The sequence below is a fragment of the Heterocephalus glaber genome, unplaced genomic scaffold (genome assembly GCF_053883595.1).
Source record: "Heterocephalus glaber isolate CG9 unplaced genomic scaffold, H.glaber_assembly_v1.0 deba00001504, whole genome shotgun sequence".
Taxonomy (NCBI): Eukaryota; Metazoa; Chordata; class Mammalia; order Rodentia; family Bathyergidae; genus Heterocephalus; species Heterocephalus glaber.
This window is the reverse complement of record NW_028258324.1, coordinates 19,142,065-19,158,974: the sequence shown is the minus strand read 5'-3', so window position 1 is coordinate 19,158,974 and position 16,910 is coordinate 19,142,065. Positions and strand designations below refer to the sequence as shown.

General features: G+C 40.7%; 1 protein-coding gene across 1 annotated transcript in view; it reads left to right on the top strand.

Moving 5' to 3' along the window:
• Window positions 1-936: 936 nt before the first annotated feature.
• Window positions 937-16,910, top strand: part of Pcolce2 (procollagen C-endopeptidase enhancer 2) — an 87,448-nt gene continuing 71,474 nt past the window's right edge. The window contains exons 1-2 of the mRNA XM_004834385.3: window positions 937-1,231; window positions 2,508-2,616. Coding sequence (XP_004834442.1) covers window positions 1,152-1,231; window positions 2,508-2,616 — 189 coding nt within the window. The 5' untranslated portion in view covers window positions 937-1,151. The remainder of the gene's footprint in view (window positions 1,232-2,507; window positions 2,617-16,910) is intronic.

Genomic DNA, 16,910 nt, shown 5'->3' with positions numbered 1-16,910 from the left:
ATGATATCCAAATGATGAGCATTTTTCTTTGTTGAGGTTTTCACCATTATTCAGGATGGTCTTTTGCTTTTCAATTTTTTAAGAAATAAGATTAACTGCATATTTTATAGAGAACTGCATTACAAATATGTTTTCAACTGTTTTTATAGTATTTAAGTGTTATGTTAGTTCTTTTCATGTCATATAGAAATTATCTCAAAATACTCTTTAGGGGAATAAGTCAGCTTATAGTCAGAATGGTTGACATTCTGGTGTTCTAAAAAAATTATTTTGCATAACCCTATAGTCAGATCATTTTATGCATATGTAGCTTGGGTTAAATTTCAAGTACTGTGTTCAGCACTGGTATATTTACTGTATACATTTGCTTTGTTTTGATTTCTGTCATGTAGAACACTGACTTGGTCATCATAATGTAATTTGTGTTGTGTTCTTTTTTCATGTTACAGCCTTTAAATAAAACACTTAATATAAATTCAAAAAAAATTATATAATTTCCCTTTTTTCCCACTGGATCTGATGTTTGATGGAGCCAAATAAAGAAGGAACCCCAGGGCTTCCAGCAACCAGCAAGCGCTAATGCTTTTTATTTATAAGCAACTGAAGGAACCACAGCCACCACCCACCCCCCCAGCCCCCACCACCCCCACCACCCCCACCCCCCCGGGACAGACCATGAAGGCATCCCAAAGAATCGTCTGCGCCCTGGGGTCCGCCCGCTCGGGTACCACTCCTCGGGGTTGCCCTCCCTATCCTGCTTCCCCCCGGGCTGCGGCGCAGGGTCCTGGGGTGCCTGGAGGAGTCGCCCGCCTGCCCCAAGAGAGGAGGCGGCCCTGGCCTCCGGGCCGCCCTCCTGCAGCCGAGAACAAACGGGATATTCAGCAGTGGCCTGTGGCTGCCAGAGCAACTCCTCGGGGGAAATTAAGCGTCGAGTCAGACGGCACTGTAATCGCCTTAAAAGCGCCCCGCCCCGCCTGCCCGCCGCGCACACCCGGCTACCTGGGCTGCCCCGAGGAGCTGCCTTGGGCGGGAGATCCAGCGGGACCCAGTGAGTCGGCTTGAGCCGCCGTGTGCCCCTGGTGGGTGTGAGCCGGTGCTGAGGGTGCCCGAGTGCGCGCGGGGGGGTGGAGTCCCGAGCGCACACAGCAGCCATGAGAACGAGAGCCTGGGCCCCGCTCTGGTTGCTGCTGGCCGCCGCCGCCCAGCTGTCCCGGCAGCAGCCCCCGGAGAGGTAACGCGACCCCGTGCCGGCTCCCTCTCCCTGCACCTCTGCAGCTCACCCGCGGCGCGACTCCCTCCAACCGCCTTGCGGCGCCCGGACGAACCCGCGCGGGACCCTGCGCACCCCGGGGAGCGGGCAGCGGGCAGCGGGAGGGTGGGAGCTCCGCCCAGGACCGCGACCTCGCCCGCCGAGAGTCCCCCTCAGCGCCCTGGTTCGCCGCGTTCAGCCCTGCAGCCGGCCGGCCACCACGTGGCGGGGCTGAGACTGACTTGCTTCTACTCTCTCGGAAGGTTTATGAGGGCAGAGGGCAAGTCTCGATCTCCAGTATGTGAACTCCGCTTTACCGCTGTTTTCGTCCCCAGAGGCTTTACAGAGAGACGTAACCCTAGGGGGAAAGGAGTCGCTTAGTGCCCGGGGAGCTGCTGCACGAAGTTAACGCTTAGCAGTTCTTTGAGGGACGTGGACTTGGGGAGCGCCTGAAGTCCAGTTTTGGCATCTCTTCTAGCATGTCCACCTCCCTTTTCAACGAGATTTTCAGAAAAAGGGGTGGAGAACTAGGCACGTCTCCAAATCTGAGAATTTAAAAACTTTTTATATTAACCAGTTGCTGCCTGTCTTTAAAACCATGTCTAAAATCCTCACCTAGCTTCTCACCTTCTCTCTCACTTGCTCCAGTTAAATTGATCATTTATCATTTTCCTGCGTGACTTGAACACTTTGGGAGGGACTTGATTTCATATATACGTACATACATACATACAGAGTCTGCCAAAATAATGTATATATACTTCAGGAAAGGAAAAATAATAAATGTCTGGAAGCTAATGGGCACCACCTTGAGCACCTCTTGTAATTGTAGAGGCCAAAGGTAACTTGTATTAATCTCATAACGTCTCAGTAAATTTAATATTAAACTTTATACAAGTTTTTTTTCTTTTCCTGAAGTGTGTGTACATTTTTTGGCGGACTCTGTGTATATATAGCATCTAGCGACTTTTATGAGGCTATAATTTAAATATTCTAGGAGCTAGCAAGTTTTCAGATATTTTACCTGGTTGAAGCATGTATTTTGTTTATTTATTTCGGTATTAGGGATTGAACCCAGAGCCTTGCACTTGGTGGGAGGAGCTGGGATTATAGGAATAGGTCACCAACCCAGGCTGGCACAAGCATTTATTAAACACTATTAACTCCTATCCATACTAATTTGTTCACCTTTCTGAAGTTAACATTGATTTATTAGGTCGTTTCAAATTAAGTATCTTTTCTTCTTTTATTTTCCCAGACCTGTTTTCAGATGTGGTGGCATTCTTACTGGAGAGTCTGGATTTATTGGCAGTGAAGGTTTTCCTGGAGTATACCCTCCAAATAGTAAATGCACTTGGAAAATCACAGTAAGCATTTTTTAAAAAGGGATTCTCCTGGAAGTGGGTATTGGAAACAGTTCAAGGCTACTGCCTTTAATCCTATAGTGACAGAATTTGAGTTAGAGACAAATGCCTGAATAAATGAAATGTTGGATTGACTTCAAGTATTTGGGAGATTTTTATTAAGAGATGTAGTGGTGTTCTGCATTCGCAATTAGAAGGGACTCAAGATAGTACTTGAAGGAATAAATTCTTAAACCAGATGTATTTCTGAAAACCCAGCTTGACTCATTTGAGTTTTATGGATTCATAATTAAGGCTATTTTCACTCAAAGGGCTGTTGTAGTGACCTTTGGAAGTCAGTTGTTGCTCAGGCCTGCATAAATTCCCAGTGGGAAATGAAAGATCAAAGATAGTGCTTTGACTACTTCATACCTATTAGGAAAAGAAAACAAGGAGGGAGAAAATTCTGCACTTAATGTCCCTGGGTAAAAACCGCCATTACATGAGGGCTGGGGGAAGAGTAATGGCAAGGGCTAGTAAAATGCCCAGGCTGCTTAGTAATGGTTAGATTATTTTGAGTCAAGATTAGAAGCTGGATTTAGAGACAACTTTTTTTTTTAAAAGTCTGGGTTTAGAATCAGCTAGATTGAATCATCCTTCCAGTTAGTGTAGCAAACACTGCTGTTTTCATTTTTTGTTGTTGTAGGGAAGGTGTTTGATAATTGAAAACATTGGTTCACTGAGAGCTTCATTTAGTCAGGTTGTGCCACCCTTAGATTATGATTTTAAAAAGTAGCTACCTCTGACTGAGCCAACTAGCATTTATTGTACCAAGTAATCAACAAGAATAATCTCACTGAATCCTCAGACCCATTCTGAAAAAGTATTAGTATCCCCATTTTATAAAAAGAGCAGCTGAAACCTAAAACAATTCTAGGTATTGATTTGATCAAGCTCAACTTTATATAAAGTGAAACTTGTTCTAATTGGAGGGTGTTGGAGAGTGTTTCCAGGAAGCACTTTCCTTGACAGAGAAGCACTTTGCCTTAGGAGAAGTTATCTCATTCTGCGTGGATGCGGAGGAAATGTTTGGATGTTCCAGTTGAACATAATGTGAAATTGCAGGCTTTGTGCTTTTCACCAGAATCCTAGGCCAGAGCCTGACTCTGGAGGTCCCAATGATATAGGGCACCAAATAATCCAAATAATGTCAATAACCCAAATAAGGGAAATATAGCACCCAACCTTCCAAGATGCCCAGTTCATGTTCTCTAAAATCAAAGAATGAATTCTAGGAACAACAGAGGTCAAAAGTAGGAAATTTTTTTGTTTGTTTAAATTCTTTTATTGGTACATTTTAGGTATACAGTACATCTATATTTATCAAAGGGTGCTTGTACCTTTACATAATGTATCTTGGTTCTTATTTTTTCCCCATTCCCTGTGCTCTCTTCACCCTTTCCACCCTTCCCTACTTACAAAGACTTTATTTCCATTTTTTTCTTTTCTCATAATTTTTCTTTTCCCTTTTTTCCTTTCCCCTTTGCCCCCACTTCCCCTTCCCCTTTGCCCTTTTTCTTCTTACTTCAAATTATCAATTATTTGTTTTAATCATTTTAATCCTTACTTACACTTTCAGTTTCTCACTGAGGAGAAATGACCCATTAAAAGAACAGGCCAGAAGAACAAGATGGAGTCAGTCAAGGATAATGACTGGATTCTTCTTTAAATCCCCAATTTTAAAGATCAACTAGCTCAGCAGTGAGACTTTGTTGGAATCAAATTCTCCTTTCATCTCTCATAAACTCTGCAACTAGGATTTACCTTTTTTAAGCCTCAGGGTTTGTTGTGAAGAAAAAATGAGATAGCATATGTAAAGCCCTGCACTTTGGTGCCTGACAAGGGAAGAAGTTTGATTAGCTACAAGAACATATCAAGGAGGCCAATGTGGCTGGAACAGAATGACTTAGGGGACAGTGGGAAGAGTGGAAGTAAAAAAATATGATCAGAAGCCTGTAGGCCAGGATGAGGAGTTTGATTTTTGTTCTGAGTAGGAAGCCATCAGAAGATTTTAAGCAGAAGAATGAGATTATCTAATTTTAAAAGAGCATCCTGGCTGCTGTATGGAGGATGAATTATAGGGAATTAAGAATGGAAGCAGGCTTGAGACCATACTCTTAAGTGAAAAAAAAAATAGGACACACGTGTTTAAATACCACAGTTTTTCTGGTATGAGAAACCAAAAGTGGAAATAAGGACTAAAATGTGTGATAGATATTGAGAAATGGGAAGGAAATGTTCAAATGAGAAGAGGAACAAGGGATGGAGAAGGGGAAAGGAAAGAAAGGACAAGAAATAAAAGGAAGACTAAAAGGAAAATGGAAATTATGCTTTTGTAAATAAGGAGGGAAAGAGGCATTGGGGAGGGGATGAGAAAAAAGGAAGGAAGACATATCATGTACAGGTAAAATTCCCTGTGATGAATGTTATCATTATGTATATATAAAATGTACCAATAAATGTTTTGCCTCCAAAAAAAAAAAAAGAATGGAAACAGGGAGATGGATTAGAAAGTTGTGAAGCATAGTATATAGAAGAAGATGGTGGAATAATTAGGGTGGTAACAAAGAAGAGGAACAAGCGTGCAGTTTCCTATCTTAAGTGTTTTCTCAGCAGAGCTGCAGGCAGTTGGAGTAGAGGCATTGGCTGAGATGTCAATGCCCCAAGACCTGGCCCCTTGCACAGCCGCAGTTCCCTACAGGGCTGTGCTCTGCTAGAGCCTTACCCAAGGTAGACTATGAAGATTTTCTTCTTTTTTTATTTTATTAGTTTTTATTAGTACATATGTTATGGTTTGTATCTAGATATTCCCCCAAAATCTCATGTGCTCATAGGTGCGGCTTTTCACAGCTGGCTGGATCTAGGGTATATGGTACTTGAATTAAGAGTGTATGGTACTAAATTATTCCTCTGATTTGTTTGGCATAGTTCTCTGAGTATGAATAATGGAAGGCCCACCCCGGGTGCAGGTGGAACCACCCAAAAGGCTCGTAGCTTAGATGGAATAAAATGGAAAGAAAGAAGTTTGGGGATTTAGCTCAGTGGTTCCAGTACCTGCCTCACAAGCCCAGGGTCCCAAGTTTGATCCCTGGTACCAAAAATAAAAAATAAAAATGGAAAGGCTTGCTTTGCTGTACTTGCTGCTACCTGCCTGCTCTGCCGTGGACTGTTTCTCCTCTGCCATGCTGCCCTTGGGGCCAGTTGACTATGGACTAAAACCTCTATAAACTGCATGCTAAAATAAACCTCTCCTCCTTCAACTTGTGAGTGGTAGATATTGTGTCTCAGTGATGAGAAACGTAATTAAGACAGATTTTGATAACAGGAGTATGGTTGTTGGTGTGACCATGTGGTTCGGGAACCTTTGGAACTTGGCTTGTAGGAAAAATTTAGAATGATTTGGAGATTCCAGCTGAAGAAATAATGCTGAAATGCTGTAAGCCAAACTTGATAGGAGATTCTGGTTGAAATTCAGAAGACCAAAATGTTGACTGCAATGTAGCTGGAAAAGACCAACTTTAAGAGGTATCAATTGGAAAGAAAGATTCCATTGGCAGTTGAACTCCAAACCATATGTGTTATGCTCTAACTGAAAATTTGTCTTATTTTGCTCTTGTCCAGAGCCTTTGCCCAAGACTGAGATTGAGGGCACTGGGCTAATTAATCTGGCAGAAGAAATTTCAAGGCAGTCTGATGTTAAAGCTCTGGCCTGGCTACTGTTTGAGGCTTGTAGCCAGATTTATGTTGAGAATCAAGAGCAAACAGCCCATCAGAATGATTTAAAACATTTTGAGTTTAGCCAGAAAGGAAGCTCTTTAAAGTTGCAGCCTGCAAAGAAGGAGCAGAGGAGAACTTGGTTGCTGAGAAGGAACAGGACAATAGGAAAGATGACCTGAGAATATCACAAGAACCAGCAGGACTCCACCTCTTGCAGCCTCAAAATTGCAAAGGTGAAAGACTGGGCTTTGAGAGTCCCAGAGTACCATGTTCCAGAATGGTGGCAGCCTAGAGAATTTGTTCCTCAGGATTGGGTTCACAACACTCAGCAATCCAGGCACTGGACTCCTACAGCCAAGACAGAAGGAAGCCCAGCTACTGAACCAGCTGGCAGCAGACCTTCATATTATCCACATGATGCTGGTTTTAAGAACATGCAGAAAGTAAGAGATGTGGGGTCAGAAAGGCATCCACCCAGATTTCAGAAGAAGGTATGAGAGCCCAGGCAGTGTGAGAGGGCAGTGTGAATCTGTGAGTGTGAAGCTGAAGGTGCAGTGGAGAACCCAGAAGATTAGAGAAGCCAGAAATGTGGATCATCTAAGGAAAACGGCAAGAAGTGAGCAGAACTGGCCCAAGAAAGAAGCTGTGAAGAGCTGCAACCACTGAAGATCCCATAACAGCAAAGCCACCAAACATATTTGGAGTTTACATCTTGTTACGAATTTCCCTGGATGCTTCACATGGAAGTATGGGACTTAATGTTTGTCCTGCTGGATTTTGGACTTGCTTTGATCCCATTCCTTTCTATCCCCCTATTTGTACCTTTGGGAATGGGAATGTTTATCTTGTGCCATTGTATGTTGGAAGTGTTTAACTTTGTTTTCATTTGTACAGGGACTTGCAGCTAAGAGTTTGCCTTAAATCTCAGAGGAGACTTTGAACTTGAACTTTTCAGCAATGCTGAAACTGCTAGGACTTTGGCATCTCTTACAGATAGACTAAATGCATTTTGTATAAAGGAATGCACATGAGTCTTTTGGGAGCCAGGGGTAGACTGTTATGGCTTGCATCTGGATGTCCCCTCAAAGCTTCATGTACTCATAGGTAGGGCTTTTCAGACCTGGCTGGATCTAAGGTGTGTGATACTGGGATTAAAGATGTATGGTACTAAGTCATTCCACTGATTGGTTTAGCATAGTTCTCGGTATGGATAATGGTAGCCCCACTCTGGGTGGAATGAAAGAGAAGAACAGATTGCTTTGCTTCTTCCCTCTGCTGCAGCTTGCTGCCTCATACCTACTCTGCCATGGACTGTTTCTCTTCTGCCATGCCTCTCTACCGTGCCACCCTGCCATAGAGCCAACTGACTATGGACTGAAACCTCTACAAACTATGAGCTGAAATAAACCTTTCCTCCTTTAACTTGTAGGTATCAGGTGTTATGTTTCAGTGATAAGAAAAGTATCTATGACATACATGTTTGCAGTACATAATGATTACAGTCATCAGATGAGTTGGGATATGTACATAACACACCTTTGCTTTATGAAGTTGGATGTGTTAGTGATATATATATATATATATATATATATATATATATATGTAATCATTGTCTTTGTATTGAATTGTTCCCTTAACCAATGTGTAGTGATCTTCTTGCCTCTTTTGATAAGTTTTGGCTTGAAGTCCATTTTGTATGACTATAAGATAATTACACCTGCTTTTTATTGGGTTCCTATTGCATGAAATATTGTTTTCCATCCTTTGATTTTCAGTCTGAGTTTCTTTTTGGGTTAAATGTGTTTCTTGTGTACAGCATACTGTCAGATTGTGTTTCATGCTCTATCCTGCTAATCTGTGACTTTTGATTGGAGAATTGAGGCCATTCATATTGACACTTATTACTGAAAGGTATTGATTTATTCCTGTCATTGCATTATTTTCCTGTTGCTAGTTCTCTCCCCACCCCGACCCTGTCTGCTTAACTGTCTACCCTATCAGGTATATTCATTCTATTAATTTGTGTGTGTGTGTGTGTGTGTGTGTGTGTTGTTGTTGTTGGCTTCATTGATGCTTTCTAGAATATCCTCAAGAAATTTTTGGGATTCTGGTTTGGTGGTTTTAAATTTCTTCAGGTGTTCTCTGTCATGGAAATAGCTTTTTTTCCCCATAAATTTTGAAAAAAAGTTGTGCAGAGTATATAAGTCTGGGTTGGAAGTTGTTATCTTTTAGAGTTTGAAACACTTCACATCAGTCTATCCTGGCCTTTAACGTTTGCGTTGAGAAGTGTGCTGTAATTTCAGTGGGTTTACCTTTATAAGTGATTTGTTGTTCTCTAACGGCTTTTACGATATATATTGGACTTCTGGTATTTTGACTATGATGTAATGTGAAAACGTTTTTGATATTTTATATGCATCATTTTTCTGTATGTTTAATTCTTTCCCAGTATTTGGAAGGTTTTTTTGCTGTTACTTGTGTAAACCCATTTTTTATACACTTTGTGGTCTCTTCTGATTTTCCACTTATTCCAATTAATCTTACATTAGTATTCTTTGAGTTACCTATCAGCTGTTGAATCCATTTTTTCATGTATTCATGTTGTTTTTAAGGTATATCTTGGCTTTGGAAGCATCTCTATCTTCTAATTCTGGTGTGTTTTTTTGGTACCAGGGATCGAACTTGGGACCTTGCACTTGTGAAGCAGGTGCCGGAACCACTGAGCTAAATCCCCAGCTGCCTTCTAATTCTGATATTCTGTCCTCACATTGGTCACTTCTGCTGCCCATACTTTCAATATATTTTCTAATATCAATTTCTATTTAGAACGTTTTCATGAATGCTGATTCTTTGCTATATTGGTCATTCGTGTTTTGTATCATTTTGTTTAGCTGAGCTAGCTTTTTATCAGTGTCTTTTGTAAGCTCCCTGATTATTTTCTTTATTACCTCCATTATCTGATTAGTTATATTTTCTGTGAGCCCACTGAGCACCTCTTTGATTTGTTTTTTAATCTATTCTATCATCCTTTCAAATAATTCAGCTGTATTGGTTTTGTTTTCCTCCCTCTTCAATACCCTGTGGATCAGCTTTGGGTGACCTGGGATTTTGGAAGGCATTTTGTTGCCATGTCTTTTCATGTTTCTATTGTTTATTATTTGGTTATTTGTTTTGTATTGTGCTTAGGTATCCCATTACTTATAGTGGAAAGACTTTGTTGCTAGTATGGAGATCTCTGTAGTTAGTCTGCTTTCTAGTGATGCACTCAGGGCATAGCTAACCACAGTTCATTGCCTCTGTGCCAAGATCCTGTTTATGTGGGAGAGGGGATGCAGTGTGATTGACCCAGCACCCAACTCTCTGGGAATGGACTACAGTATTGTTAATATCACAAACATAATCTGGGTTTTGATGTACAAAGAAAACCTATGAATAGCAACAACTATGCAGCCCTGGCAGTATCACTTTAATCAGCAACAGGAATATTATCCAGGACAAACTGGATATTGACATGCCATAAGAACCAATAAGGGAATCAGCCTGCTGCACACAGGAGGTTCTGTGCATGCCCTACCGAGGTCCTGAGTCACGCAGAAGACACCAAATCACCCCGCTGCAGACAGGCAGCCACCTGGCTCCACACTACAAAGACGCAGAGGACACCAGACCACCAGACCAAGGTACTGAGTCCCACTGTTCCCGGCCCAGAGGTAGGGGGTTCTGAGCCGTCGTCCCACTGCTCCTGGTCCAGAGGAAGGGGCTTCCCAGTCACCATCCCTCCCGCTGCCCCCGGCCCACATGAAAGGGCTTTTGGGCCACCTTCTGTCCCACTGCTCCTGGCCCAGAGAAAGGGGCTTCCAGGCCACCATCCCTCCCACTACTCCCGGCCCAGAGGGAGGGGCTTCTGAGCTGCCATCCCACTGCTCCTGGTCCAGAGGAAGGGGATTCCCGGCCACCATCACTCCCACTGCTCCCAGCCCACAGGAAAGGGCTTTTGGGTCACCATCCCTACCGCTGCTCGTGGCCCCTGTCCTACCTCACCCAGCTCAGAGGAGGTAATCCGTGCAGGTGCTAATAGGCCCCTGGCCCAGTCAAAATGAGAAAACACATGAATAAGGCTCAAAACCAGACTTCCAGATCACCTACAGCAACCCCAAAGGGAAATGAGATGGAACACTCTGATACTCAACCACCTGGACCCACTGAACTGGCAACAAAAGGGGATCTGGAAAAAATGAAATCAGAAATAATTTCTCAGATAACAGGAGAAATTGTGCCCCTAGTGCAAGACATGATTAACAAATCTAGAGAGGAGCTCAGGAACATGATGGAATCCCAACATAAGAAACAAATGGAATCCATAAAACAGATGCAAATAGATTTCCAGGACATGAAAAACTCCACTGAAAGTCTACACAGAAGAATGAGCCAATGTGAGGACAGAATTTCAGATGTAGAAGATAAGATTGCAATTAGTGACCAGGAAAAGAAAAATTGCTTCAAAATTATAAGGGAACATGAGAAATCAATCCAGCAGCTGCTAGATGATGCAAAAAAGAATAACATAAGACTGATTGGACTCAATGAAGAAACAGGAGAGAGTGGAGATGACATAAAAAATCTCTTCACAGAAATAATGGCAGAAATCTTCCCAAGCAGGGGAAAAGAGCTTGACATACAGATAAGTGAGGCCTTCAGGACTCCAACTAGCCTTGATCAAAAAAACCCTACACATAGGCATATAATTGTTAAGATTCCAGAAACACAACAGAAGAACAAAGTTTTCCAAGCAGTGAGAGAAAAGAAACAAATCACATACAAAGGAAAGCCCACCAGAATCACAGCAGACTTCTCAACACAAACCATCAAGGCAAAAAGAGCTTGGAGTGACATACTCCAAGCCCTAAAAGAAAACAGCCTCCAACCCAGATTGATGTACCCTGCAAAACTATCTTTCAAAATGGATGGAGAAATAAGATACTTTCATGACAAAGAGCACCTTAGGAACTTCGTGAATACCAAACCAGCACTCCAAAGAATTTTACACAATATCCTAGGAACAGACATTGAGGATCACAACCCCAGGAAGCAAAGCAGAATGAACGCATCTGGCATGACAAGAAATTAAATGTAAAGAGGGAGAACCCAACAAAAAGAAAAAGTCATGGCAATGATAAGTCAATATGTTTCAGTTATAACCATCAACGTTAATGGTCTCAATTCACCAATCAAAAGAAATAGACTGAATGGGTCAAGAAGCAAAACCCAACAATATGCTGCATACAAGAAACACACTTAATTCAAAAGGAAACTCATAGACTGAAAGTTAAAGGGTGGAAAACAATACTCCATGCAACAGGAACCCGAAAGAAAGCAGGAGTAGCTATCCTCTTGGCAGATCAAGTAGATTTCAAACCAACACTGATTAAGAGAGACGAAGAAGAGCACTACATCCTTGTAAAGGGAAGAATCCAAGAGGAAGAGATGACAATCATAAATATCTATGCACCAAACACTAGTGCACACAACTGTATAAAACAAATACTAACAGACATGAAAAGTCATATATGCACTAATACAATTTTAGTGGGGGACCTCAACACCCCACTGTCACAAATAGATAGATCAACTAGACTAAAAATAAGTCATGAAATACTAGAACTCAATCGAACTCTTGAATAAATGAACTTAACAGATGTTGACAGAATCTTCCACCCCACAAAATCAGAATACACATTCTTCTCAGCTGCACATGGGTCATTCTCAAAAATAGACCCCATACTCACACATAGAACATGTTTAAGTAAGTGCAAAGGAATTGAAGTTATCCCCTGTACATTATCAGACCATAGTGTGATGAAATTGGAGATCCATAGCAAAAGAAACTCAAAAAATTTCATAAACACGTGGAAATTGAACAACACACTTCTGAATAACCAATGAGTCACAGAGGAAATTAAAGAAGAAATCAGACAGTTCCTTCAATTAAATGACAATGACAATACAACATATAGGAATCTGTGGGACACAATGAAAGCAGTCTTATGAGGGAAATTCATAGCAGTGAATAATCATATTAGGAAAACAGAAAGAGCCCAATTAAACAACCTGATGCTGAACCTCAAGCTTCTAGATAAAGCAGAGCAGGACAACCTCAAAGCTCATACAAGGGAGGAAATTATAACGATCAGAGGAAAAATCAATGCAATGGAGACTAAGAGAATGATACAAAAAAATCAATGAAGCCAAGAGTTGGTTCTTGGAAAGAATCAACAAAATTGACAAACCTTTAGCCAACTTTGTCAGAAAAAGGAAAGAAAAGGCCCAAATCCATGCAATTAGAAATGAAAAGGGTGAAATTACAACAGACCCAGCAGAAATCCAGAGGATCATCAATACCTACTTCCAGAACCTATACGCCAATAAGATGGACAACACAGAAGAAATGGACAGATTCCTAGATACATATGAATTACCAAAGTTGAACGAAGAAGACCTAAAAATTCTGAACAACCCAATATCAACCAATGAAATTGAAAATGTAATTAAAAACTTATCAACTAAGAAAAGCCCAGGCCCTGATGGCTTCACTGCTGAATTCTACAAGACATTTAGGGAGGAACTACTGCCTCTACTGTTTAAACTCTTCAGTGAAATTGAAAGAGAAGCAATTCTCCCAAATTCATTTCTGGAAGCAAGCATCACCTTGAGAAAGACCCAACCGAAAAAGTGAACTATAGGCCAATCTCACTAATGAACATAGATGCAAAAATCCTTAATAAGATAATGGCAAACAGAATGCAGAAGATCATCAAGAAGATCATACACCCTGATCAAGTGGGATTCATCCCAGGGAGGCAGGGATGGTTCAATATAAGCAAATCAATCAATGGAATACACTATATCAATAGAGCCAAGGACAAAAACCATATGATTATCTCCATAGACGCACAAAAAGCATTTGACAAAATCCAACATGCATTTATGATAAAAACCCTACAAAAAATTGGAATAGATGGTCTCTACCTCAAACTGATTGAAGCCATCTATGAAAAACCAACAGCCAATATCATACCAAATGGTCAGAAACTGAAATCCTTCACACTCAAATCAGGAACAAGACAAGGATGTCCACTATCACCACTCTTGTTCGATATAGTTCTGGAAACATTAGCCATGGCAATTAGACAAGAGAAAGAAATAAAAGGAATAAAGATAGAAAATAAAGAAGTCAAATTGTCATTATTTGCAGATGACATGCTACTGTATATAGAAGACCCCAAGAACTCCACCAAAAGTCTTCTAGACTTAATAACCAAATTCAGTTAAGTAGCTGGATACAAAGTCAGCACACACAAATTAATAGCTTTCTGTACACAAACCACAAACTCACTGAGAGTAATAGGGCAAACAATTCCTTTCACAATAGCATCCAAAAAACTGAAATACCTAGGAATCATCCTAATGAAAGAAATCAAAGACCTCTTCTCTGAAAACTATAGCACTCTGAAAAGAGAGATTGAAGATGATATCAGAAAATGGACAGACATCCCCTGCTCCTGGGTAGGAAGGATTAATATAGTGAAAATGGCCATACTTCCAAAACTGCTATATAGATTTAATGCAATTCCAATTGAGATCCCAGCAGCATACTTCATAGACCTCGAGAAAACAATCCAAAAATTCATTTGGAACAAGAAGAGACCCAGAATAAGAAAAGCAATTCTAGGTAACAGAGACATGGCAGGGGGTATCACAATCCCCAACTTGCAACTATACTACAAAGCTACTGTGATAAAAACAGCATGGTACTGGCAAAGAAACAGACTTGAGGACCAGTGGAACAAATTAGAAGATGCAGAAACAACTGCAGACACACTCAGCCATCTCATCTTCAACAAAGGAGCCAAACACCCTCACTGGAGGAAAGATAGCCTCTTTAATAAATGGTGCTGGAAAAATTGGGCTTCAACTTGCCAAAGATTAAAACTAGACCTGTATCTCTCACCATGCACTAAACTAAAATCAAAATCGATTAAAGATCTAAATATTAAAATAGAAACTCTGAACTAGTTGGAACAGAGGTTAGGTAGAACCCTTGAAGATATCAGTGTAGGAAAAGATTTTATGAACAAAACCTCAGTTGCCTGTGAACTAGCACAAACAATCAACAAATGGGATCTCTTCTTATTAAAAGGCTTCTGCACAGCAAGAGAAACCACCAGCAGTGTGAAGAGACAACCCACAATGTGGGAAAAAATCTTCACCTGGTCTTCCTCAGACAAAGGTCTACTATCTCGAATCTATAAAGAACTGAAAAAGATCAGACCCCCAAAATTTAAAGACCCAATTGAAAAATGGACATCTGAAATGAACAGACATTTCTCAGACAAAGAAGTAGAAATACCAAATAAATACATAAAAAAATGTTCAACATCACTGGTCATTCGAGAGATGCAAATGAAAACAATGCTGAGATTCTACTTCACTCCAGAAATAATGGCTGCTATCATGAAATCAACCAATAACCAATGCTGGCAGGGCTGTGGGGAAAGAGGAACCCTGCTCCACTGCTGGTGGGAGTGTAGACTGGTGCAAGCACTGTGGAAATCAGTATGGAGATACCTCAAAGAACTAGGACTGGAAGTCCCATTTGACCCTGCTATTCCACTGCTGGGGGTCTTCCCCAAAGAATTAAAAGAATCATACCACAGTGATATATGTGCACCCATGTTCAGAGCAGTGCAGTTTGTAATAGCTAAAACTTGGAAACAGCCCAAATGCCCATCAACTGGAGACTGGATAAAGAAAATGTGGTTTTTTTATAAAATGGAGTACTACTCAGCCATAAAAAATGAGAAATTAGAGACATTTATAGCTAAGTGGATGCACATTGAGGTGATACTCTTAAGTGAAATAAATAGGGCACACGTGTAAATACCAAATAGTTTCTCTGGTGTGAGAAACTGAAAGTGTAAATAAGGACTAAATGTATAATAGGTAATGTGAAATAGGAAGAAAAGGGGCAAAGGGGAAGGAAGTGGGAGGGCTAGGGGAAAGGATAGAAGGGAATGGGATTAATATGAGAAAATGGAAAAATAGGAATAAAATCTTTGTAAATAGGGAGGCCTGGAGGGGTTGAAGGGAGGGCTGGGCAAGGGTGAAAAATAAGAACCAAGAGAGACTATGTAAAGGTGCAAATTTCCAATGATGAATGTCATTATATTGTATACCTAAAATGTACCAATGATTAGAATGAATAATCAAAAATGTAAAATAGGAAGAAAAGGTCCAAAGGGGTAGGGGTAGTGGGAGGGGCAGGGGAAAGGAAAGAAGGGAAAGGAAAAATGATGAGAAATGGAAAAAATGGAAATAAAGTCTTTGTAAATAGGGAAGGGTGGAGGGGGTGAACGGAGGGCTAGGAATGGGGAAAAAATAAGAACCAAGATGCATTATGTAAAGGTACAATTCCCAATGAGAAATGTAATTGTGTCGTATACCTACAATGTACCAATAAAAGAATTTAATACAAAAAAAAAGAACCAATAATGTATCACCCTTAACCTTAGAAATCTAGGTTTATATTATAAACCCTAACACGAACCAAATATCAACATACATTAAATATCTAGTAAATGAGATAACTAATGATAGACAAGAATTCAACAATAGTAATAAACTATCCAAAGATTAGGTACACTATTGAAGATACAGTATAAGGAGTTGGGAATAGGAGAATGCAAAAAGAAAAATTTGAGAAGTTAAACAATGGGAGATGAGGAGAACAGAAAAAGTGAGATAAATGATCTTATTATGGAGTAGAAGGATATTCATGGAATCAGGTAAAGGTAACCAAAAAAACCCAAAAAGATTAAAAAATGGAGAAAAAAAGAAAATAATATGGGAAATAAAAATAGAAAAATGGAAAGGAAAAAGAAAAAAGAATATGGAATGAGAAAAAGAAGAAAGAAAATATGTTTTAAAAACAGAAAAATAATTTTTCCTCTGTATTTTTGAATGAGTGGTTTCCTTCTAGTTTCCATAGTTTTGGAGGCCAGCAAGTCTTGATTTTATCCACCTTGCCTTATAGCCTGTGGATTTGTGCTGTTAAACTTCTAAGAGTTGCACCCTATTCTAGAGGTCCCTCTCTTTACCCCAGCCTGTTATGATGTCCATGTTGAGACACTTCTGCTCACATTGATAGATAAGGGAAGGCAATCAGACCTCAGATCTGTGCTAAATGTAGGCAGCAGGACAATGGTGCAAGTACTCCATGCTGGCAGGCACTTTCAGACCAAGCTATTTCTGAGTGCAACACAAGCCAGGCCTGGCTTCTCACCTCAGAGGGTGGGCCCTATGTCCTTCCCAGCCTGAGTTTAAACTTTTCAGGAGATTTCTCTAGCCCACTCACTGTCCATGGCTGTCTCCCATGGCTGTCACCCAGTCACTGTGGGAGTATAACACTGGGAACCCTGATGTGAAATTGTTGTTTGGTTATTCTCAGTCCCAGATTTATATAATTAACCCTTCCCAAAATAGTG